The 23,484-nt window shown below is 51.3% G+C and overlaps 1 protein-coding gene across 3 annotated transcripts in view; it reads right to left on the reverse strand.

Annotated features, from left to right (window-relative positions):
* The window catches only part of LOC127486210 (putative ATP-dependent RNA helicase TDRD12), a 90,807-nt gene that overhangs the window by 2,953 nt on the left and 64,370 nt on the right, over nucleotides 1-23,484 (reverse strand). For all 3 annotated transcript variants that reach the window (XM_089319112.1, XM_089319109.1, XM_089319110.1), the window contains 11 exons: nucleotides 23,154-23,345; nucleotides 22,788-22,916; nucleotides 21,179-21,296; nucleotides 20,417-20,556; nucleotides 20,081-20,301; nucleotides 17,954-18,053; nucleotides 8,248-8,435; nucleotides 7,392-7,602; nucleotides 5,569-5,661; nucleotides 4,011-4,183; nucleotides 566-672 (listed from right to left, as the gene is read on the reverse strand). In XM_089319112.1, coding sequence (XP_089175238.1) covers nucleotides 566-672; nucleotides 4,011-4,183; nucleotides 5,569-5,661; nucleotides 7,392-7,602; nucleotides 8,248-8,435; nucleotides 17,954-18,053; nucleotides 20,081-20,301; nucleotides 20,417-20,556; nucleotides 21,179-21,296; nucleotides 22,788-22,916; nucleotides 23,154-23,345 — 1,672 coding nt within the window. The remainder of the gene's footprint in view (nucleotides 1-565; nucleotides 673-4,010; nucleotides 4,184-5,568; nucleotides 5,662-7,391; nucleotides 7,603-8,247; nucleotides 8,436-17,953; nucleotides 18,054-20,080; nucleotides 20,302-20,416; nucleotides 20,557-21,178; nucleotides 21,297-22,787; nucleotides 22,917-23,153; nucleotides 23,346-23,484) is intronic.

Consider the following 23,484-nt stretch of genomic DNA (forward strand, 5'->3'; position numbering starts at 1 on the left):
GTGCCGAACACCGTATTTCCTGAGTCTCCATCGACGAGGTGCGGGGCTGCTGTCCCAACTGGAACAACGATGGGCCCATCAGCCCTCATCACAGCAGCCCCGTGGAGAAGCGCGAAGCCGGGGTGCAGGTGACTGCAGAACACAGCTGAGTTTAAAACAGACCTCCCACCATGCGCCGTGCTGTGCCAGACACCAACTTCAGAGTCACGCTGTCCCGAACGGAGCCACAGTGCACACTGCGCACCCCGAGTTGGCAGCACTGGCGGTGACAGAGCAGGGGTCACCGGGCACGTTCCCAAACCAGCAGCTGATGGCGCGTGGCTAGCAGACATGACTACACATAAACACGGATGAGCTGTTCACGCAACACTGCGAACCCCCTGAATCCCTGTCCTACCTCAAGTAACCAAAGGGAGACGGCGCAAACAAACCCGAGAGCTGAGCTGGCGAGCGCAGGAAAGGGCACGGCAGTCTGCGGCGGCTCTGGACTCCCCCGAGGTGGAAGGGCGTCGCCTTCTGACACAGCCGAGACCAGAAGTCGGCCATCCTGGGACCGAGCACTCACCTGGCTTTGGGTCTTCTGCGCTTGTCTCCGCGTCCGCGCCGCCTTCTGCGCCACCGGCCCCCTGCTGGGAGTGCAGACTGGCAGCATCCTCTGGCGAAGGCGCGGTCCTGGGCGGGAGAGGCACAGGTTAGCCCCGGGGACTTCGGGGGACGCTCGGGCACCCCGGCTCTACAGGAAGAGGACGCCAGGCGTCGCTCACCACAGACGCCTCAGAGCTCCCTCTCACGTGACCAGGGCAGGGCTGGCACACACGCGAGACTTTTCCTTCCACAGTCACTGAACGGTGAGAAGGGCATCCACACAACCACCCACTTCCAACAGGATAAAAGGGCAGAAAGGAGAGGCCACGTTCCCTTCCGCTCTTGGCCCAGTCTCAGGCAATCTTCCGAGACCACCTGTTAGCAGTTCTGGTCTGCTTCTAACATACTCTTTGCAATAATAAGTAAACAGCACAGTGACTAGGATGCCACTTGAGATACCCACAATCCATACGGAGTGCCTGGGTATGTACTCAACCAAAAGATCTACACAGATTGGGGCCAGCACCATGGTGTAATGGGTTAAACCACCACTTGTAGTGCCAGTATCCCACAAGCGTGCTGGTTTGGGTCCTGGCTGCTCCACCTATGATCCAGTTCCCTGCTAACACACCTAGGAAAGCAGAAGATGGCCCACACATGAGAGACCCTAATGAAGCTCCTGGCTTTGGCCTGGCCCAGCCCTGGCTGTTGCAGCCATTTGGGGAGTGAACCAGCAGATGAAGATCTGTCTCTCTCCCTCCTCTCCCGCTCTCACTCTTGCTCTCTCTCCAACTCTGCCTTTCAGATAAATAAATGAATCCTCACACACACACAAAACACACACACACACACACAATTTAAAAATTTTTAAAGGAAGAGGCAGACCTCTCTCTATGTTCTGATAAGTCTCAGTGGTCAGGTATGGCACTGGTACTTAGGCAGGTGGACCTTGGACGTTGAAAATACAGCAGAGTAAATACCGTACTGGGAAGGGGGAAGAGAGTACATGATGACGCAAGAGAAATCAGATTAAGACAACGTCTTTCTACTTAAACCACACACACACGGGACCTGCTAAACCTGAAGGGCTGCCCTTGTTTCACTTATTATTTGTTCCTTTTTCTTTTTTTTTTAAATATGAGAGAAAGAGAGAGGGAGAAACAGAGAAAGAGAGCTCCCATCTGCTGGTTCTCTCCAAATGTCTGCAACAGCTGGGACTGAGTCAAGCTGAAACCAGGACCCCAGAACTCCATCTAGGTCTCCCACGGGTGGCAGGAACTCAGTACTTGAGACATCCCTGCTGCCGCCCAGGGTGCGCGTTAGCAGGCAGCTGGAACTGGAAGCAGGGCTGGGACGCAAACCAGGCATTGCAGTATGGTGTGCACGTGTCCCACGCGCCAGCCCCTGCCCCGGTTTCACTGTCCTTATAACTAGCTAGAGTGAATTAGTGTGGATGCGCTTTTCTGGTTTCCTGAAAATGTACAGAAACTAACTTGTATCCTAATCCCATGGTACCCAGTTTTGTTAAGGTACAAAACAAAAAACTTCAGAATGTCAAGTACTTAATCTTTGCCCCATTCTCTTAAAATTCCTCTACTTTCAGCAGCCGTTTAGAACTCTCCCAGGGTCACCAATGACCCCATCACCAAGCCAGTGGCCAATTTCTCTGTGCTCGTTTGGTGTGGGCTGCACGCAGCACAGCTTCCAGCCGCTGTGGCAAGCGCTTCCTTGGCTGGCACCCAGGACAGATGGACAGGTTGCAGGGGCTAGAGGAGAGGCCGGCTGAGGCTCTGGGCAACGCGGGCGCTCACCAGTGGCTGTTCAGGGGAACTCCAAGTCGCACGCACACAGAGGCAAGATGCACGCGCGAAGCACCTGGAGAGACCCTCGTTCCGCCTGGGCTGATCCCGGGTGAGGGTGTGGAGAAACTGCACGCGTGCTTGCAGGAACGTGCAGCGGGCCTTCCTCCGGGAACTAACACAGGGTGACCAGACGACCCTGCGATTCCCTTTCTGAGCACATGCCCACAGAAGCGAAAGCAAGGACTCCGACAGACCCGTGTTCACATCAGCACGATTCACCTGCCGCTGAACAGGTAAACAGGCCGTTGCACCACCTACAGAGGAACTGTCTCAGCCTTGCAGCGGGCCCTGAGCCAGACACAAAGATCAAGCTACAGGGGTCTACAGAGACGAGCAGAGGGGAGGGGGAGGGCTCCCTGCCAACAGGCAGTCTCTGCTTGGGAAGATGGCGGAGCTCTGGGGAGGGATGGTGGTGACGGGCACACACAACTGCGCGTGTACAAATGCCACCCCAGGACACCCTTAGAAACAGCCAAAATGGCACATTTCCCATTCTACGTATCCTTTCCACAATTTAAAAAACCACATACTTTCAGACATTACTGTTAATTTTCTGAGATGGGAGACCAGCAGTCTAGTCAAATGTGGAAAGCCCTGTTGTTCTAGATCCCCAGCACTTCGTGTTTTCTTCCCCTCGTTTCACCCTTCTGCTGGGTCCATGGCAGCACTGCTCACTGGGGCTTCACTCTGCATTTCCCCAAGCAGGGTGAGCAACTGCTCACACATCAGCTGGGGGCTGTGAGCGGGCCCTCCCCCCTGGGGGGTCCCGACCAGCAGGAGCTCCTGCCCCAAATCCTCTGGCAGACACGGGCTGTGTCCGTCGTCCGCCTTCCCTCTGGGGGCTGCAGAGTACTTTCTCAGTCTCGAAACACTCCATACAGGGACATAAACTGCACAGCCCCTGTAACAGCTGGTGGGCTGCAGCGCCAATTCTAATCTATGAAAAATGGACCAGGAAGTGCACCCAAAGACACGCAGCAGAATGCTAACTGCTCCGTGGTAGCCCAGGGACTCTCGAAAGCACAGTGGGCACAGCAGTGACGGTGTCCCCACACGGGAGCTGAGCCCCACACTACCGCGCGCACAGGAGAGCCAGGATCACAACCGATGCGGAGGCACAAGGCAAACACGCTGCATGATCTGCTCCAAGGGCAACGTTCAGGATAACCCACCTCTGCCTTTCCGCGTCAGGAGACGGGCTCCTCGGGGGAGGGGCGCGGCCCGAGCCACGCTGTCCCCTTGGTCCCGGGCTGGCTCCCTTGGCTGCGCTCAGAAGCCCATCACACGGCAGCCGGGTGTGCGTGCACAGCACTACTTCTCAACAATCAAAAAAGGTAACAAAATTCCTTTCTGTAGGGGACACGGTGATTTCATGATCCCCCTCCAAAAGCAAGAGTGTGAGTGCGGGGAACCAATGGGACAAGACTGCTCAGACCTCAGTAATTAGGAAAGTTAGATGGGAACACGCGGATGCAAATTACTCCTTTCATAACAAAAGCCCTCAACGCTGCGAGTTGTATTTCTACAAAACAGCTCCAACAAAGGACACAGAAATCAACTTACGGGGTCTGGGTTAGATGTTCTTCAAAAGCTGGCATTTTAGCTTCTTTGTATAATTTTTTCAGTCGTTCCACATGTCCTGAATTATCAACGCCCATTCCCATTGACAAAATTTCAGCTCGAACATTATAATCAATGACAGATGTTTTCAAATTTGAAAGTTTTGTAACATGCACCTTGAATCGAGAGAAAACAGAACATCTGCAGAGTCACACTTTGAATCCTAACCGAGTCACGAACTCTCCCCGGGCCTCTCGGCCTGTCCCTGCAGCGCTGGTGCGCTCCGGCCGCTTCCACAGGGGCAAGGGCTCCCTGCGCACAGTGTGGACTGGGGCATAGCCAGGGCAGCCGAGACTCTTCCAAAGCCCAGGCCCGCCTGAAATACGGTCAGGTGTGGGATCGGCCCGAGATCCAGTCCCGGAGTAAAGTCCCCAGCCAGGCAGGAAACTGTTTTCCTGATTCTGCCTCTGTTTACAAGCAGGCCACTAAGGCCCCGAGTCCCCCTGTGTCCAGAAAGGACCCACACCACAGCACTCCCGTGTCTGGATTGCTTCCCCCACTGTCTCTTCTGCAATCAGCACATTCGAATCCATTTCAGCTTACAGAGAATTAAGCAAAATATGAAAATCTGCAAGTCTCATGCCCGTGTGCCCCTCCTGTGGGGGATGAGGGGCGCTGGGCACCTTCCCAAGTGAGCCCTTAATTCTTATGCCCAAACTCCCCTTCTAATGTGTTAAAATTCTCCAAATCTTATAAAAGTAACTGTCAGCTAAACAGTTTCTAGAAACAGAATTAGAATTCCTTTCAAACTTAGAAATAATCATCCTAATTAAGACTTGGGTCTTATAGAGTGAAACTTCACATTGAAAACTGGAGCTCCTGGGGAGCATGCAGACCCAGGACGGCACCAGCACCAGCAGCAGCAGAAGGGCAAAGAGGCCCTGGGAGGCTGGCTCCTTGTCTGCCACTCCCTCCCCCACCCCAGCTGGGCAGGGCAGGAGGCCCCATGGGCTTTGCTCAGGAGGAACCCAAGCATCCAGTATGGGTCCCAGTGCACAGGAGATTCTCAACACAGGATCTGCTGCCTGAACACGGGGGAAGTAACACACGGTAAACCCACCTCTGTAGGCCCCAGGACCAGACTCCTTGGCACAACTCAGGCCCCCAGGGCCATTTGCAAGCCAGGGAAGACCAGCAACAGCCCCCCCCCCCGTCCCTGACCAGGGCCTCACAGCGTGTGGACAGTGCCCTATGCCATCAGCTGAATGGTTCATGATCCACACTTGAAAAGATGAGACTGCAAATATTAGAGAAAGTGACATCAGCGAGGACGGTTTCATCCAGCTCCGCTCAGCTGTGTCTGAGTGTATGGGCACCACACATAAACACAGGTGCACGCTGGGTCACATCGAATACGCCCTACCCAGAAACCAAACCTCCAGCGAAACTCCTGACCCACAGAGCACAAGAAGCACCTCCGTTATTCAAGCAACAGGTGGGACTAGTGGGTAATTGTAGGGGTCCGCTGAGAATCTTCTTTATAAGAAAGCGGCGTACTTACCATTGGGTCAACCCAAACTGTATTTCCCAGGGCCAGCATCACTTTTGCATCATGCAGCTTTCCAACAATTTTATTATGAATGTACCTAGTAACCTGAAAAAAAAAAAAAAAAAAGCACGTGACGTTGTTTACCCGAGGTTGAGCACCGTGTTCTGTGTGTACTGCACACTTCGCAAACGCGTCACTGGAGCCTGACAACCTCTGGGCTCACAAGGCCATCAGCCTCCTTTCCGTGAGGCAGACAGCAGAGGTTCACAAGAACAGAGTCACACGAGTGCAGGAGGCTGCCCGTGGCCCCGAGAACAGACAAGGCCCGTGCCCTTGGACGACCAGTCTTGTGTGTGCCCCCCGCCCCATGCCTTCTACCAGCTGTCAATGTGTCTGTGAGAGCTCAGCGAGGGGGAAGGAAGGGCAGGGAAGGCGGTGTCTGCTCCAGAGGCCGCCACGGGCGGTGACCACGGCCGAGGACCCAGGTCTCCTGTGTGCGTGCTCCTCTCGAGTCGGGGCTCACCTGTCCTGCGTATGTCACTTCTATGAAGCAGAACAGGAGGGAGCTGGCCCATCCGTGCTAGTCTCATCCCTCGTGAGCTCTGTGAATGGACTGCACAAACACCCAGAGGGAACTCTCCCCACGTCTGCACAAGGCTGCCCACGCCTGCTGTTCTGGGGACGAGAACCATGACCCCTCGCTGACAGCTGCCTCCCTCGGACCCGCACGGCAGTGGCTCCCGGTGCACACTCGGTAAATGCTTATTAGAAGCAAGGGAGAAGACTGCTGTCTGATAAACACTGACGTCACTGAGCTCAAGCGCTGGGGCTGTGTATTCCTCCTGCGCTGTGGAAACACTCCCTCGCGTATTTCCCAGGCAGCGTTTAACCTTACTTATAACGCAAGCTTTTTATTTCGCCAATTCTAATGGCTTACTCCAGATCCCATTAATCAGAATGCAGAATGTAACCTTCCCTTTGTGGGTGTAAGAGTGGAATGAGGAGTCCAGGGACTAAAGTCAGCTGGGACACGGCCCGAGCCGCGAAGACTGCCGCCCAGCTGTTCCTAGAAGACATGCCCTTTAGAGAAGCTGAGCCGTGAGCAGGAGACTTCTGGACAGCAAGGAGTAAACTTTACTAAGCACTGGGCCACCGTCTAGGAGAGTGATTACACTGTCTGCCCCCCCCCCCCCCGCCGCGGGGCTGGGGTCGGGGGTCACTCCTTAATCAGTCGTCAAGTCTGTCATCTGCTCTCCAATACTTTCCCACTTTCAACGTGGTTGGCAACCGCACCTAAGTCTGTACTGTTTAAGAGTGGCTCAAAGCACGCACCCACCCTGTAAGGAAACGGTCAACCACAGCCAAACCCAGGCTGGTGGTGCAGCTGACTCAGGGCAACCGACTGGTAGTCTGAGACCGGAATCCCTGATCCCGGCCCACACCGAGTGTCAGGGGCATCGTTACGAGAGCACCTGGCTGCTCAGGTGCTGAGCGGGGCTGTGCCTAGCCTCTCTCCACCCCACCGTGGACGGACACACGGGGCCACGCAGGGCCACTCTTCTGTGCTCCATGCCCTGGCATGGGGAGACTTCTTGGCTGGCAGTGCCCCACCCATTCTACTGGGTGACATCCTAGCAACCCACAGGGCCCAAAGGAAACACCACCCCCTTCAGAAGCGTCTCTGGCCACCACCTCTCCTTCCTTGTCCCCCGGCCGTCACGTGAGTCGCTGGGCGTCTCCAGGCACGCCCATCGCCAGCATCAACACCCAAATCCACGGGGCCTCCGTTGTGTGTACTCTGGGCTAAAGAGGTCTCAGCAGCCGAGGCCGCTCACCTTCGGATTCCACTCCACTTCGTTATCTGCTGGCTTCACTCTACAAACCACGAACTCCACAGCCTGCGGCGGCAGCGTGCAGAACTGCTCCGGGAGGCGCCACAGCTGCTCTCTGGGGACGAGTCCAGTTCTGCCTTCGTCGACAAACCTCACCAGGACGCTGTTCAGGACACAAGTGTCTTCTTTCTGGCTCATCTCCAACACCTGAACCCTGGAGAGCAGCAGCGGCAGAAATTCCAGACACACAGAAATGTGGCCTCCGCTTGCCCGTTAAACGCAGAACCTAAAAAGACTCCTACGTTGCAGTTCTACCCTACACTGGAACTAAAACACGAGGGCTTTCCAGTGGAGGGTCATTCTGAGTAACCCGGCATTCAAGCACGGAGCACTTCTCACAGGTGACTCCCAACATAACACAAACACAGCCAGTGGACGCGGCGTCGGTCACTTCTGCCCCCAGGCCAGCGACCGGCAGCCGCGGGGGTGGATTCAGCGAATGAAGGCAACAGGCAGCTGGGCAGAGCACCGGCCACCGAGCTGCCGCTGGAACAATGAGGCGGGGCCGCCAGGGCTCAGTGTGCTTCTCTGGGAAATGGGCATGGTACCATCTGACAGACACGGGATAGGGAGCTGCACGGTATGTCACACATGGTGACAGCTTCGTAACCACCTGAGGTTGCACAGGGGACAGTCTCCCATGGAGAACTGTACCGGGCATCGGGGGAGGCACTGCACCAGCGCCACCTCCCCGGGGGCGGCCTCTCTGCCAGAGGGGAAAAGAGGGATTCCACAGCACGCAAAGTACAGACCACTTCATGCTTCGCAGCTTCAGGAAGGGAATGCACAGCTATCTTACCTGTGGAAAAGTGTTTTTTCTGCTAATCCATACAATCCACATTTCTCCACCTTTTCAACAGCTGTTTTATTACTGGAATCCTTAAAATATTCATTCATTTCGGCATTAAGAGTTGCAAAAAGATCCAAATATTTGTCAATTATACGGCCAAAGTAATTTGTTGCATTTGAAACATAAAATGGTATTACCTGAAACACATACAGTAAACAAATCCAGAAAACAAAATTTAAATAAAAAACACACACACTCCCTGTGTTTGCAGAAAGCAACACCTGACCTGAGACCTCGATGCAAGCAAACGGGGACTGAAAGTTAACTGTGAGGGGCCGGCGTCGTGGCCCAGCGGGGTAGGCCACTGCCTGCAGCACCCCATCGAGCTCGGGCTGCTCTCCTTCCAACCTCGCTCATTTTCTCTGCTAATGGCCTGGGAAAGCAGCAGAAGTGCTTGGGCCCCTGCACCAAGTGGGAGACCCAGAAAAAGCTCCTGGCTTCGACTCAGCCCAGCCCCAGTTGTTGTGGCCATCCGGGGCTGAACTGGCCGCTAGAAGATCTGTCTCTCTCTGTAACTCTGCTAGCTAGCTAACTAAAATAAATATACAAATAAATAAATAACTCAAACTAGGACGCAGGCAAATTTCTCATCATATTTACAAATAATTTCACTTTAAGATTTTTTCCAAATTCCCTAATTTTTAAAAAATATTCACTTTTGTTAAGATTTATTTTATCTTATGTATTTGAAAGGCAGAATTACAGAGAGAGAGAGCTCTTCCATCCACTGGTTCACTCCCCAAATGGTCACAACAACCAGGGCTGGGCCAGGCCAAAGCCAGGATCCATAGCTTCTTCTGGGTCTCCCACACGCGCAGCAGGGGCCCAAGAACGCGGCCCATCTTCCGCTGCTTTGCGAGGTGCATTAGCGGGGACTCACATTAGTGCTCTGATATGAGATGCGGGTGTCACAAGCGGTGGCTTAACACACTGCACCACAATGCCAGCCAGAAATTCCATTTTTTTTTTTTTTTTTTTTTTTTTTTTTTTTTTTGACAGGCAGAGTGGACAGTGAGAGAGAGAGACAGAGAGAAAGGTCTTCCTTTGCCGTTGGTTCACCCTCCAATGGCCGCCGCTGCAGCCGGCACACCGCGCTGATCCGATGGCAGGAGCCAGGAGCCAGGTGCTTTTCCTGGTCTCCCATGGGGTGCAGGGCCCAAGCACCTGGGCCATCCTCCACTGCACTCCCTGGCCATAGCAGAGGGCTGGCCTGGAAGAGGGGCAACCGGGACAGAATCCGGCACCCTAACCGGGACTAGAACCCGGTGTGCCGGCGCCGCAAGGTGGAGGATTAGCCTATTGAGCCACGGCGCCGGCTCAGAAATTCCATTATTTTAAAGGCTCCATTTAAATAGAAGCATTCCACTGTCTACTTCCCAACTGCACTTCTGTAACAGTTCTCCTGGGAACAGCACTGGTGTCTCAGCCACTTCTACTTGATTCCATGTAAACAAGCACAAGTGCTTTAATAAAAGCCTTCTGCAGGCCGGCGCCGCGGCTCACTAGGCTAATCCTCCGCCTTGCGGCGCCGGCACACCGGGTTCTAGTCCCGGTCGGGGCGCCGGATTCTGTCCCGGTTGCCCCTCTTCCAGGCCAGCTCTCTGCTGTGGCCAGGGAGTGCAGTGGAGGATGGCCCAGGTGCTTGGGCCCTGCACCCCATGGGAGACCAGGAAAAGCACCTGGCTCCTGCCATCGGATCAGCGCGGTGTGCCGGCTGCAGCGGCGGCCATTGGAGGGTGAACCAATGGCAAAGGAAGACCTTTCTCTCTGTCTCTCTCTCTCACTGTCCACTCTGCCTGTCAAAAAAAAAAAAAAAAAAAAAAAGCCTTCTGCAAACCAGCCCCAGGGGCCTGCAGTGACAGGGCGTGGACAGAGGCCACAGCCATGGCACGGTTAAGACAGCAGGGCTGCTGGTGTGCGAGGGGGAAGGCGGGGAGGCACCGGTACACCTGCCAGAGTGTGGGGAGGGCGTTCCAGACAGAGGGACTTCGTTTGCATTAAGGCAGGGCGCCCCGTCTGCCTGGCAGGCAGCAGTGAGGAGGAGTTACTTGTTAGGATGGCAGAGAGGCCAGTGCTGACTGGGAGTAAGGCCGGGGAGGCAGGCAGGGATCAAAAGGAGGGTGGGGACTCCCAGGGCTGACAGCCCACAGCCTCTTCTGTGGCCCCTTCTAACTTTATCACCTGCCATTTCCCCACTCGCATCGCCTTGTGCTGCCCTTCGCACTGGCTGACTCCTGTGCCTGGGCTATTCTTCCCCAGATCCTCCCATTGCTGGGTCCTTGTTACTCAGGCCCGAGTGCTAGTCACCGCCTCTGCAGACGGTCCCCCCTGCCTGCCACTGCCAAGGGCCCTCTGCCCCGGCACACTCACACCAAGACACCCGCTGGTACTTCACCGCCTCTCAGCTCTGCACAGTCACCTTCCTCACTGACGCTCCCTGCTGACCACCTCCACAGAACGCCCGCCCCAAGGCACAGGAACCGTGTCTGGCAGGCAGCTCGGGGAAGGGCCCTAACAAACCCGGAGCCTCCTGCGTCCTCCTCAGGCAGTGTGCGCCGTTCTCCTTCCTGCTCACACACGGCCCTGGCCCAGGGGGGCTGGGAAAGGCAGGCTCCCCCTGTGGAGAGGGCCCCCATCTGCGTGCCCACCTGGTGAAGGCAGACATGGCCTGAGGAAAACACGCACTACCACGTCATGAGACGTGAACTGGGCGTAGTATGATTACACACGGCAGTAGCGGACTATAAAAAGACGCAGAGAAAACATACTGAGGCGCCAGTGGTGGCAGTTTCAGGAGAATGGGTATAAAGGGCGCGCTCCCCGCCCTCACACTGCACTTGTAAGACTCTGTGTGCTGGGCCTGGGGGCCTTGCAAGCTCAGCAAACAACGGAATGCAGGCCCGCACCCGGCGGCAGGTCTAGCAGTCTCTCGTGGGGATCAGCACGCCTGGGCATAGAGGTCACCAGCGGGAGGGCGGGGCCCACAGCAGCCTGTGGGCTGGATGCTCTTCACAGAGGGGAGCACTGGCCCCCCCCCACAGGGTGACCAGCTCGCCCTGCAGCCTGGGGCCCCCCACTCCGGCACCCGGGAGACTCCTCAGTCGTCCTCGCTACTGGCCTGCTGCCACTCTCCCTCGGACCCTTGCAGACAGCTAACTGTTCTTACGGGGACAGGACGAAGGGGAAGGAGACAAAAACCAACGATATTTTTAAAAGCAATTAGAAAATAAACTTAAAAACAGCAACAGTAACAGGCGTGGACACCTGGCACCCTGGTTAAGGAGCCAGTCAGATGTCCACATCTGACGCCTGCATCTCTGGCTCCTGGCTCGTTTCCTGCTAATGCAGATCTTGGGAGGCAGTGGTGATGGCTCAGGGAATTGGGTCCCTGCACCCATGTGGGAGATCTGGCTTGAGTTCCTGGCTCCTGGCTTCAGCTACAAGTATGTGATGACAAAAGGGCATCCCATATGGGCGCGCCAGTTCGAGTCCCAGCTGCTCCACTTCCTATCCAACTCTCTGCTGTGGCCTGGGAAATCAGCGGAGAATGGCCCAACTCCTTGGGTCCCTGTACCCGTGTGGGAGACACAGAGGAAGCTCCTGACTCCTGGCTCCAGATCGGTGCAGCTCTGGCCATTGTGGCCATCTGGGGAGTGGACGAGCAGATGGAAGACCTCTCTCTCTCTCTGCCTCTCCTTCTCTCTCTGTGTAACTCTAACTTTAAAATAAATGAATAAATCTTTAAAAAAAAAAATAAAGATGAATCAGGGGGCCGGTACTGTGGCATAGTGGGTAAAGCCGCCGCCTTAATGCTGGCATCCCATACGGGAAAAAGAAATAAAAGGGCATCCCAAAATATATCGAGAATTGTTTAAAAACTAATTAAGTAGAAATCTCAAATAAAAAAGGCACAAAATCTGAGCAGAGTTGATAAAGGAGATGTAAATGGCCAGTGGGGGCTGGCATTATGGTGCAGTGGGTTAACCCACTGCCCGTGATGCTGGCGTCCCATGTGGGTGCTGGTTTGTGTCCCAGTTTTGCCCCACTTCCTATTCAGCTCCCTGCTAATGATCTGGGAAGGCAGTGGAGGATGGCCCGAGTGCTTGGGGCCCTGCATCCCACATGGGAGATCCGGAGGAAGCTCCTGGCTCCTGGCTTCAGCCTGGCTAGGTCAGGCCATTGTGGCATTTGGAGAGTGAACCAGCAGAGGGAAGCAAGCTAGCTCCCTCTGTCTCTCCTTTTAGCTTTCAAATAAATAAATCTTTTAAAAAAAAAAATGGCCAGGAAGAAGAGCAAAGATGCTCATGAAGCTTCATGGCCAGGGAAATGCAAACAAGCGATAGCGGCAGACTCCACAGAACGGCTGAGACGGAAGACGGTCAAGTGCCGATGGCAGAACCAGAGTTCTCACAGGTAACGCTGGTGAGAATGCAAGATGGCACAACGACTCTAGAAGAACGTTTGGCAGTTTCTTATAAACACACACGTCTATGGCTCAACAATTCTACTTCTAGGTCTCAATGGAAATGGAAAGATACCTCCAAAAGACTAGCAACACAACTGTTCCCAAGCAGCTTCAAACTGGAAATGACCCACATGCAGCAACCTGTGAACACACAGACATGGTACGTCCATGTAAAGGACTCCTACTCAACAAGGAAAGGACACCACGGAGGAATCTCTAGAGCTTCACACTGAGGAACTGGGGTGGGCATTCGGCTTAGTGGTCAGGCCGCCCGTCAGAACACCCGCATCCCAGGTCAGAGTGCCTGGGCCTGAGTCTCCGCTCTCTCCCGATTCTAACTCCCCGCAGGCAGCAGGTGACGGCTCAAGTAGTTAAGTCCCTGCCATCCACATGGGAGACCTGGATTGAGTTCCTGGCTCCTGTGGGCAGCTGAGGAGCAAACCAGTAGATGGAAGCTGCTCTTAAATAGATGAAAAAAAATTTTTTTTGACAGAGTTAGAGAGACAGACAGAGACAGAGAAAGGTGTTCCTTCCATTGGTTCACTCCCCAAAGGGCTGCCACGGCTGGTGCGCTGCGCTGATCCGAAGCCAGGAGCCAGGTGCTTCTCCCCAGTCTCTCATGCAGGCACAGCGCCCAAGCACTTGGGCCATCCTCCACTGCCCTCCAAAGCCACAGCAGAGAGCTGGCCTGGAAGGGGAGCAATCAGTACAGAACTGGCACCCAACTGGGACTAGAACCCGGGGTGCTGGCGCTGCAGGCATAGGAATGAGATGGAGAGACAGAGAGAAAGGTTTTCCATCCGCTGGTTCACTGCCAATGGCCGCAACGGTCGGAGCTGTGCTGATCCGAAGCCAGGAGCCAGGAGCTTCTTCCCAGTCTCCCATGCGGGTGCGGGGGCCCAAGGACTTGGGCCATCTTCTACTGCTTTCCCAGGCCACAGCAGAGAGCTGGATTGGAAGAGGAGCAGCCGGGACTAGAACTGGCGCCCATATGGGATGCCAGTGGCGCAGGCAGAGGATTAACCTGCAGCGCCACAGTGCCAGTCCCGGGGATGGCTTTTTAAGATAGGACATCAAAAGCACCATCCTGAAAGAAAAAATCAGTGAGCTGACTGCATTAAAAACAGAAACTTCTGCTCTGCAAAAGACACACTATCATAAAGTGAATGAAAAGATCAGACCAAGACTGAGAGAAAACTTCTGCAAAATGCTTAACTGATCAAGTTGTATCTAAAATATACAAAGAACGCTTAACACTCAATAATAGGAAAATAAACCAACCAACTAAAACCATCTGAATGGACGCTTTACCCAAGACTCCATACTGATGGCATACTTTTGAATGAAAGCCTGTTCAGGGCGACAGTTGGCCTGGAGGCTAGGATGCCTGCATCCCACAGCTGGGGCTCCTGGGCTCAGCCTGGTTCCAGCCTCCTATTAACCCAGATCCTGGGACGAGGCAGTGACAGGGTAAGTGACAAGGTCCCTGCCACACACACAGGAGACCTGGCTAGTGATCCTGGTCCCCTGCTGAGGGCATTTAGGGAGAGAAACAACGGATGGGAGCTCACTCTCTTTCTGTATATTTTTATCTACTACCCTCCCACCTTTCAAATAAATAAATACATGTTTTAACAAAGAAGGAATGTTCAGCATGGTGTGTCATGAGGATACTGGAAATTAAAAATACTACAAGCTGACAGAATAGCTGAAATCCAACACACTGACTATGCCAAACGCCGGTGAGGAAGTGAGCAACAGGAAGGCCCATTCACTGCTCACGGGAATGTAAACTGACACAGCTGTGCTGGAAAGCAGTTGGCAGTGTCTTGTAAAACTAAACACCGTGCACCCTTGATCCAGCAAGCACACTCCAAACAGCTCACATGGGTGTCTGCAGCACCTTCAGTCAGAGCCAAAGCCCAGACGCAGCAGGTGAACGGACGCGCCAACTGTGACACTGACACCAGCTACTATTCAGCTCGGAAAAGGAATGAAGCCTCATGCCATGGGAAGAGCTGGAGGAAATACAGATGTGTATGATTTTCTTCAAGATTTGTTTATTTTTATTTAAAAGGTAGAGTTACAGAGATCTAGATGTGTATTTTTTTTAAGATTCATTTTTGTTTTTTGAAAGGCACAGTGACAGAGATCTTCCATTCGCCACAAACAGCCAAGGCCAGGCGGAGCTCCATCAGGTCTCCCACACAGGTGGCAGAGGCCCGTCCGCTGCTGCCTTCTCAAGTGCATTAGTGGGGATTTGGATCAGAAGTGGAGCAGCCAGGACTCAAAGTGGTGCTCTGATTCGCGATGACAGCATGGCAGGTGGTGGCTGAACTCACTGTACCACACGCCTGGCCCCTGCGGGCGTGCATTAATGACTATACGAGAGCCGGCAATCTGATAAAGACCCTAAATAGACGACATTCTGGGAAAGCAGAATGGCTGTCCTAAGTGTGGGGGCAGGAGGGGGACGTGCAGGCGGAGCGCAGGGGGCTTGAGGCAATGAAAGGACTCCAATGCTGACGTCGCAGTGGGGGACAGGCACTACCACACGCCTGTCACAACTCTACACCAGCAACAGGGAGCCGGCACGGAGACCACGGACTTCAGTTAATAAAAATGCAGCAATACTGGTTCATTGGTTGTCACAAATGTGGTACACCAACCCAAAATGCTAGTAACAGAGGAAACTGGGGGTGGGGGGGAGGCTTATGGAATCCCATCTTTTCTGTAAATTTAAAACTGCTCCAAAAACTAGTATCTATTAATTTAAAAAACAATGAAAAAACAATTAAAAGTAGAGCAAAAGCCACCCACATCCACCAAAGCTGCCTGGTGCCCGTGTCTGGGTGGCAAGCGGCAGAGCGTCCAATGGGTTCGGGAATGGAGAACTGTGGGGGAGGCGGCAGGTGCCTGGGAAGATGCTGTGGCCTGCGGGACAACAGCAGCTACACTGGGAAGGCCCTCACCTGCTCTGCAGCAGGGCAGGCTGCCGCCGCTATGACACACCCAGACTGACCCTCCAAGGGCAAGAGAATGGCCAGACCGAAGTGGGAAGGGAGACGGCCGGGATGTTTCCAAACCTCATACACTTTATCAACATACACATACTATATATATATATATACACACACACACACACACACACACACACACACACAAACATACAGAACACAACAACAGAAATGGGAACTCTATCAAATTAGAAAAATTACCCTGACCCACACCTCCTAAAATTTTCAGAAACTGGAATTTACATAAAAGTGAGCAAGACAAAGAATTGAGGCTACATGAATCGGCTTTTTGTCACTGTAACAAAATACCTGGAACAAACTGTCTATGAAGGAAAGAGAGGATTATTCTGGATCACAGACTTGGAGGTTCAAGTCGAAATCCACAGCTCCATCAATCCACACCCCATCAGCCGGGCATCTGGTGAGGGCACTGTCGCTGGGAGGGTCCCAAGGAGGTGCAGCACGTCACTCAGTGAGAGGGAGTACAGGTGCCCCTGTCTCCCTGTGATTCAATCCTAACACCCTAACAGCCCATTAAAAACAATCACCTCCTGAAGGCCAACCCTTCAACCCTCACAACTGGGTGAAGTTTCCGCCTTCTCAGCACCACTAACATGAGATGCTGGGGACCAAACCTTTAACACAAGAACTCGGGGACACTCAACACTCAAATCACAGTAAGAGTCAAATCTCACATTAAGTAATAATAAAATAAGAAGCAATAAAATATTTAATAAAATAGTTAAAAAGACAGTTAGAGGCAGAACAGCCTCTACAATGAAAGCCATTAGCAAGATGGATACACAAGAGACTAAAACTGTAATCTGCAATTTCTAGACATGCTCAGTTTAGCTTAAAAATATTATTATATAAAAGAATAACATAAATCAGAATTAGAAAAGCTTAGAAATGAGTGACAGAACTCAGGAAAGAATGAGGAATTAAAGAAAAAATTATTTCGATAATGAAAACCATAATAGTTTGCAAAACAGCCCCACACGTAGGTGCGTCTGTGTCCTAGCATTCACAGGGGCTCTGCAGATGAGGAGATGTCGTGAATAGGCCGGGTCAGGGGTGGGCCTTCTCCAGGGGACACAGAAAAAAGGGGGAGGGCGGTAAGGAGGCTGCGGCAGGGATGGGGGTGGTGTGGCTCCGAGCAAGACACACCAAGGAATGGCCGGGTCAAGAGAAGCTGGAGAGACAGCACAGGCTGTCTTCTGGCTGTGGAGGGAGCACGGCCCTGCCAACACCTTGATCCTGGACCTCCGGCCTCCAAAACCATGAGGAAGTCAATGGGGGCTGTTCTAGGTCACTACTGCTGTGGTAACTTGCTACAGCAGCCCTAAGACACTAACACAACAGACAGTGTCTTATGGAAAGAGGTGAACGGGAGGAAATTTTTTTTTTTTTTTTTTTTTTGACAGGCAGAGTGGACAGTGAGAGAGACAGAGAGAAAGGTCTTCCTTTGCCGTTGGTTCACCCTCCAATGGCCGCCGCTGCAGCCGGCACACCGCGCTGATCCGATGGCAGGAGCCAGGAGCCAGGTGCTTTTCCTGGTCTCCCATGGGGTGCAGGGCCCAAGCACCTGGGCCATCCTCCACTGCACTCCCTGGCCACAGCAGAGAGCTGGCCTGGAAGAGGGGCAACCGGGACAGAATCCGGCGCCCCGACCGGGACTAGAACCCGGTGTGCCGGCGCCGCAAGGTGGAGGATTAGCCTATTGAGCCACGGCGCCGGCTGAGAGGAAATATTTTAACGCAAAAAGAAATGAAGACATCTAGAATTCAAAGAAAATGAACTCTTTAACTCAGCCATTCTATTTGCATCTCAAGAATTTTCCTCAAAGGAATAATCTTGGATGTTTTGAAAAGATTCATGTAATCAATGCATTATTTTTAATAGCCCCAAATGGAAACAATATTTTAAAAATATAACTGAAAAATCCAATCCCTAAATTTTCCTCCATTTGGCTAATTTGACCTTGCTTTTACCAATAAACTGGGGCCCTGGAAGGAGGCTGCATGTAGGGAGCCAGGCCACTTGTCAGATAAGCAGTTGTCCCCTAGCACTGACTACCCAGTCCTAACTGCGTTCTGGAAGATTCTGGTCCTCAGGAGCACCTTCACGGAGATGGCATTACTCAGCGGGAAAAAGGATCTTTACCAGAACTTACTTTAATGTATCCAGACACGGGCAGGGCTTGGTTGGATAATTTCCTGGGCATGTCCATTTCTGGGTTAATGTGGTGTCGGTCAGGACAGATCCTTTGGTCTCTGAGAAAAAAGAGAACACTAAATTTTTATAACCAGAAAAACACCACTAACAATTGTTGCCACAAATTTGTAAGTGTTCTTTAGAAAATTAATCTACCATCATCAGAGAATTTTTCTTCCAAACACCTTAAAAGTTAAGTAACCACGACTCATACTTGATATAACACAACAATATATAAATAATTGAAAGGTTTCTAAAATTTAACACTGAATAATAAAGAATTACTTGATTACTTTTCTAGAATACTCTTTTAAAAAAAGATTAATTTATTTGAAAGGCATAGTGACAGAAGGAGAGAGAGGATCAATTTTCATCTGCTGATTCACTTCCCAAATAGTCACAACAGCCAAGTCTAGGCCAGGCCAAAGTCAGAGGCCTGGCACTCTATCTATGCTGCCCATGTAGGTGGCAAAACTTGGGCCATCATCTACTGCCTTTTCAGGCACATTAGCAGGGAGCTGGATCAGAAGCAGAAGAGCTGGGACTCAAATCAGCACTCTGATGTGGGATGCTGGCATCAAAGGTGGCAGCGTACCCTGCTGCGCCACACGCTGGCCCCACGTAATAAATGGTGAGGGAGCATCATGTGCAAGATGGCAACTCTGCCCTGTTTCCCACCAGACACACAAATTGACAAGTGTGGGTCTCAGACTTAGATGATACAGCTAAAACTACAAAGTTTCTGGAAGAAAACATAGGAGAATGTCTTTATGGCCAGAGATAGACAAATATTTCTCATGTAAAAACATACAAGACAGCAACCCTAAAAGGCTGCACCAAACCAAGTGTCTGTTAATGAAAGGGCTACTGAAAAGAGTGAAAAACTACAGCCAGACTGAGAGAAGACATCCTCGATGCATGTCCCAGATATATACACACATCTGTGTGTATATGCATGTATGTGTGCGTATATGTGTATATATATGTGTGTGTATGTTATATACATGTTTTATACGTACACCTATATATGTGCATATATAGTCACCACCCATAAATCAGTAAGAACAAGATAAATGCCCTCATTTATTTACTTTTAATGATTATATTTATTTATTTGAGAGGCAGAGCTACAGAGAGAAAGGGAGAGACACAGAGAGAGGTCTTCCATCTGCTCAATGGCCACAGCTGAGCCATTCTGAAGCCAAGAACCAGGAGCCTCCTCTAGGTCTCCTATGTGGGTACAGGGGCTCAAGCACTTGGGCCATCCTCTACTGCTTTCTCAGGCCACAGCAGAAAGCTGGATTGGAAAAGCAGCAGCTGGGACTAGAACCAGCACCCATATGAGATGCCGGCACTGCAGGCAGATGCTTAGCCCACTATGCCACAGTGCCAGCCCTCAAAAGCCCCCAATTTAAAAACAGTCAATAACCTGAACAGGCATTTCACAAAAAGAGGATAGTCTAATGTCCCACAAGCATATGAAAAGATGTCTGACCTCACTGTAGGGAAATCCAGTTAAAGTCACTATAGTGGTTTGCCACTATACCCCAAGGTCGGGTAGCGCAAACTGTGTTCTACAGCCTTCAGGATCCCAATAGGTTAACCACCAGGAGGAGGTGGCTGGACACCCATCCTGTGACCTAGCAATTCCACTCCTTAATAAAGACAAAGAGAAATGGATGCAAATTTCAACACGAAGACATGAACAAGGCTGCTTGTAGCAGTTTTCACACACAATAGCCAGAAACCAGCAACAGCAGGAGGGACACACACACATTGTGACAGAGTCACAGAATGCAACACTCAGCCACAAATTACACTCAGTAAAATACAGAAACCACAACGACAGACAGGTGTTGCTGACCCTGGGTTGAGGAAGAGACCAAACACAAAGAGCACCTACCACAAGTCCCTTTATATGGGGCTCAAAGCAAGCAACATTACTCCAGGCTGACAGCTGCCGAGAGGGCAGTCACCTCTGGTGCCCCTCAGTGCTGGGAGGGTGCACGCGCCCAGCGGTAAACTCAGCAGCTGTGCACCTGACGGCATGGGCTACCTCCCTTTTAGAACAAGAACACAGGCTTACTTGCAAAATCCAAAAGCCTTAAGGTACGGACAAAGCGGACTTGTGGCCTTCTTATCTTCTTTGGCTTCCAGAACCCCTGCAGTGAACTCGTACAGCTCCGATGGGACTTTGGCATCTGCTCGCTCCAAGTAGCGCAGGACGCCCATGGCATGGCTCGCGTTTCTCTCCGTCAGCAGCAAGACAGACTTGGTCTTCCTGTCTCCCTGTTCTGCAGGAGAACCCTTAACACCGGGGTGAACACAGGAATGGGGTCACCCACACCAGTCTAAATGGGGAAACGTGTCATTACATAGAAAACCACCGTGACACCCTGAAGATAATAAAAAGTAAGCAAACCTGTTCGGTTAAATTCTGAAAATGATCAGACATGCAATACAGGCGTCCACCAAAAACTTTTGGCGAGGAGGGGAAGCTGAAGTGAATCACACATGTGGCATCAGTGATGGCCAAGAGTGGTATGCAATCGTCCGTCAAGGCTGGGGGAGAGGATTCCGACAACCGCACGTGAGCCGGGCACGAGCCGCTCCAGAAACCACACAACACGACACTGCCGTGTGCGTTTTACTTCACACTTGCAAAGAAACTCCCTTCCCACCGTTTTTGTCAAAAGTGCCGCAGCCTGTGGTAATTGAACTCTAGAGAGAAGTGGCCTCCCTTCCAGTTCAACAGTGCCTCTTTCTACTCCAATGCGCAGGCTGCCTGTATGCTTTTCACTTACTTCGTGCATCTAGCCTTTCGTATTTCTGATGTTCAACGTAACTATCATTCACAACACATTTCGGCACAGGCATGTATCTGATAATGATGCCTACAGGCCGACTCACCCACCCACCTACCCAACAGGGATCTGCCAGCCACAATTCCAGGGAGAAAGTCTAGACTGAGGGTTTCTGCCGGTTACCAACCTGAGAGCCCGGGGGTGGGGGGCCCTAGATTCACCTCAACAGGAAAATCATAGCGGAGGTTAATCTCCAGCTTAAAATTAACATTACTAACTCCCAGACAACCTGGGAAAGAATGAGAACTCTGGAGATGAGAAACATAAGTACAAATGAATTAAAGACAGGATTCCTATTAACTAGAAATTAAAACACTTACCTAGGACAATGTGAGAGCCAGAACTCAACCTCTTTTTCCACTGTTCCAAAACACTTTTTAAGTTAAAAACCATTTCTTTGTGCATTTTCAAGCAAAATATTGAATTGCTTTCTACTACCTAAACGAGAAACCAAAGAGGCCAGTTCACAGTCAGGAACAAGCTTGAAGCCACTTGTTCCATCAAGAACGATCAACATAAGGACTGGAGTTGTAGTGTAGTGGTTAAACCAACACCTGTGATACGGCATCCCACATGGGCACTGGTTGAGTCCTGGCTGCTCCACTTCTGATCCAGCTCCCTGTTAATGCACTTGGGAAAACAGCAGAAGACAGCCCAAGTACTGGGGGCCCTGCCACCCAGCTGGGAGATCTGGATGGGATTCTGGACTCCTGGCTTCTGTATGGCCCAGCCCTGGCTGTTGCAGCCATTCGGGGAGTGAACCTGCACAGGGAAGCTCCTTCTCTCTGTGTCTCTCCCTCTGTCTCTGCAATTCTGCCTTTCAGATAAAAAATAATTTTTTTTTAAAAATAATTATCAACATAAGCCACTTTACATTACCCAGGAAACTACTATCTCCCTGATTAGGCATTCTTACTAATGAGATGACTAAGTTTTGAATAAATGTATTTTCCCAATTTTGTAATCTATCTATATCTAAAAACCCGCTGAAATATTATTTTGATAAAATATTTTCATTCCCTTTTAAATGACATGTATATATTTATGTATGTAATATACAAAGTATGGGTGTGAATGTATATGTGTACGCACATCAAATACACAGCATTTTTGTTAACAAGCACTTTTTTTTTAAGAGATGGAGACGGAAGGAGCTCCCATCTGCTGGTTTACTCCCCAGACGTCCACAATGGCCAGGACTGGGCCAGGCCAAAGCTAGGAGCCCAGGAATGCAATCCAGATAGGTGGGTATCAGGAACCTAACTCCTTGAGCCAGCACCACTGCCTCCCAGCGTGCTTTAGCAGAAAGTTGGAATCAAGGGCCAGAACCAGGACTCGAACCAGGCACACCAAAATGGGATGTGGGCATCCCAATAAGGTCAAGCCCCGCCCCAAGAAGGGCTTTTGAATTCTACCTTCTAGGTCATCACTGTAGAAAGGTAGATGTGTAACTCACTCCCTGTATCTGGCTTTGTTTCTATATTTGAGCACTTATGTAGACAAAATCAGATCAAACTGAATATATCCTAAGTCAGTTTATCTGGTTCTTGTAGCCAACATCTGATCTTTCTAGCTACACAGTAACTGTCATCTTCTCAATCTTCTTGAAGAAAGGGGACACAAAATGTGGGCATTTCTTCACAAGTGGGACCCTCTCCCTGCTCTTCCAGACAAAGCGTGAGCACTGCTCCCCAGGGGAGCGCTGCTACAGTGCGAGGCTGGCTGCACCCCTGGGGCGCCAGACCCACTGCCAGGCCTCCAGGCACCAGTGCTTCCGGGAGCAGAGCCCACTCCCCTGCTGCCTGATGTTAAACTTGTGGACTCGGATTTCCCCCATTGCATACTCAGCTCCCCTAGTCATTTTCTGACGACCTGAGATTCAACCACAGTTTAAACAGCGGGGACATTTTAACGTGTGGTAGGGCTCACCTTAGACACCATGTCTGCTTCAGCCACGGAGCAGGTGAAGATCAAGGTCTTCTGTGTCTGGCTTGGAATGAAATCAAGAACTTGGAGTAAAGTAGAAGTTTTTCCACTCTCCAGGCAAAGGTGCACAACCTAGTAATGGCATACAATAGTATCATCTTCTAAAAGTTCAAGGCGCTCCAGTTTCACTTTCTGTAAGTAAGTTCTGATTCTCAAAGGAAATAATACCTAGGAAATCAATACAAATTTATACATAATCACAAATTTGTGTATCAAATCAAATCAGAGTGTAATGGTTTAATATCAGCCCATGTAATGCAGCTGCTTGCTGTGTTCATCAGCCCTGCTCCCCTTCCCCATGGCCGCTACCTGCTGGACGTTGCCGTAGAGGGCAGCCTCTTCCATGGCCGTGATCACAACACAGGGGTCGTTCAGGAACTCTCTGATTAAATGCGCTATATGTTTGTTCCAGTGAACTCCAACTGCAACGATCTGATGAGGTGCAGACTCTCTTTCTTCAACGTCAATATTTTTTTTAAAGTTATCTAATATAGCAAGCATCTAAAAAATCAGTATAATTCATTTCATTTTAAGAGAGAATAAGCTGGTTTGACAGAACATAAAATATAAAATGGAGAAAATGTTAAATTTCAAGTCAATAAACGTCCAAAAACCCCCACTCTAAAAAAAACCTGGAGCA

This window comes from Oryctolagus cuniculus, chromosome 18, assembly GCF_051225735.1.
Source record: "Oryctolagus cuniculus isolate XC-2025 breed Fujian yellow rabbit chromosome 18, ASM5122573v1, whole genome shotgun sequence".
In the NCBI taxonomy this organism is placed as follows: domain Eukaryota; kingdom Metazoa; phylum Chordata; class Mammalia; order Lagomorpha; family Leporidae; genus Oryctolagus; species Oryctolagus cuniculus.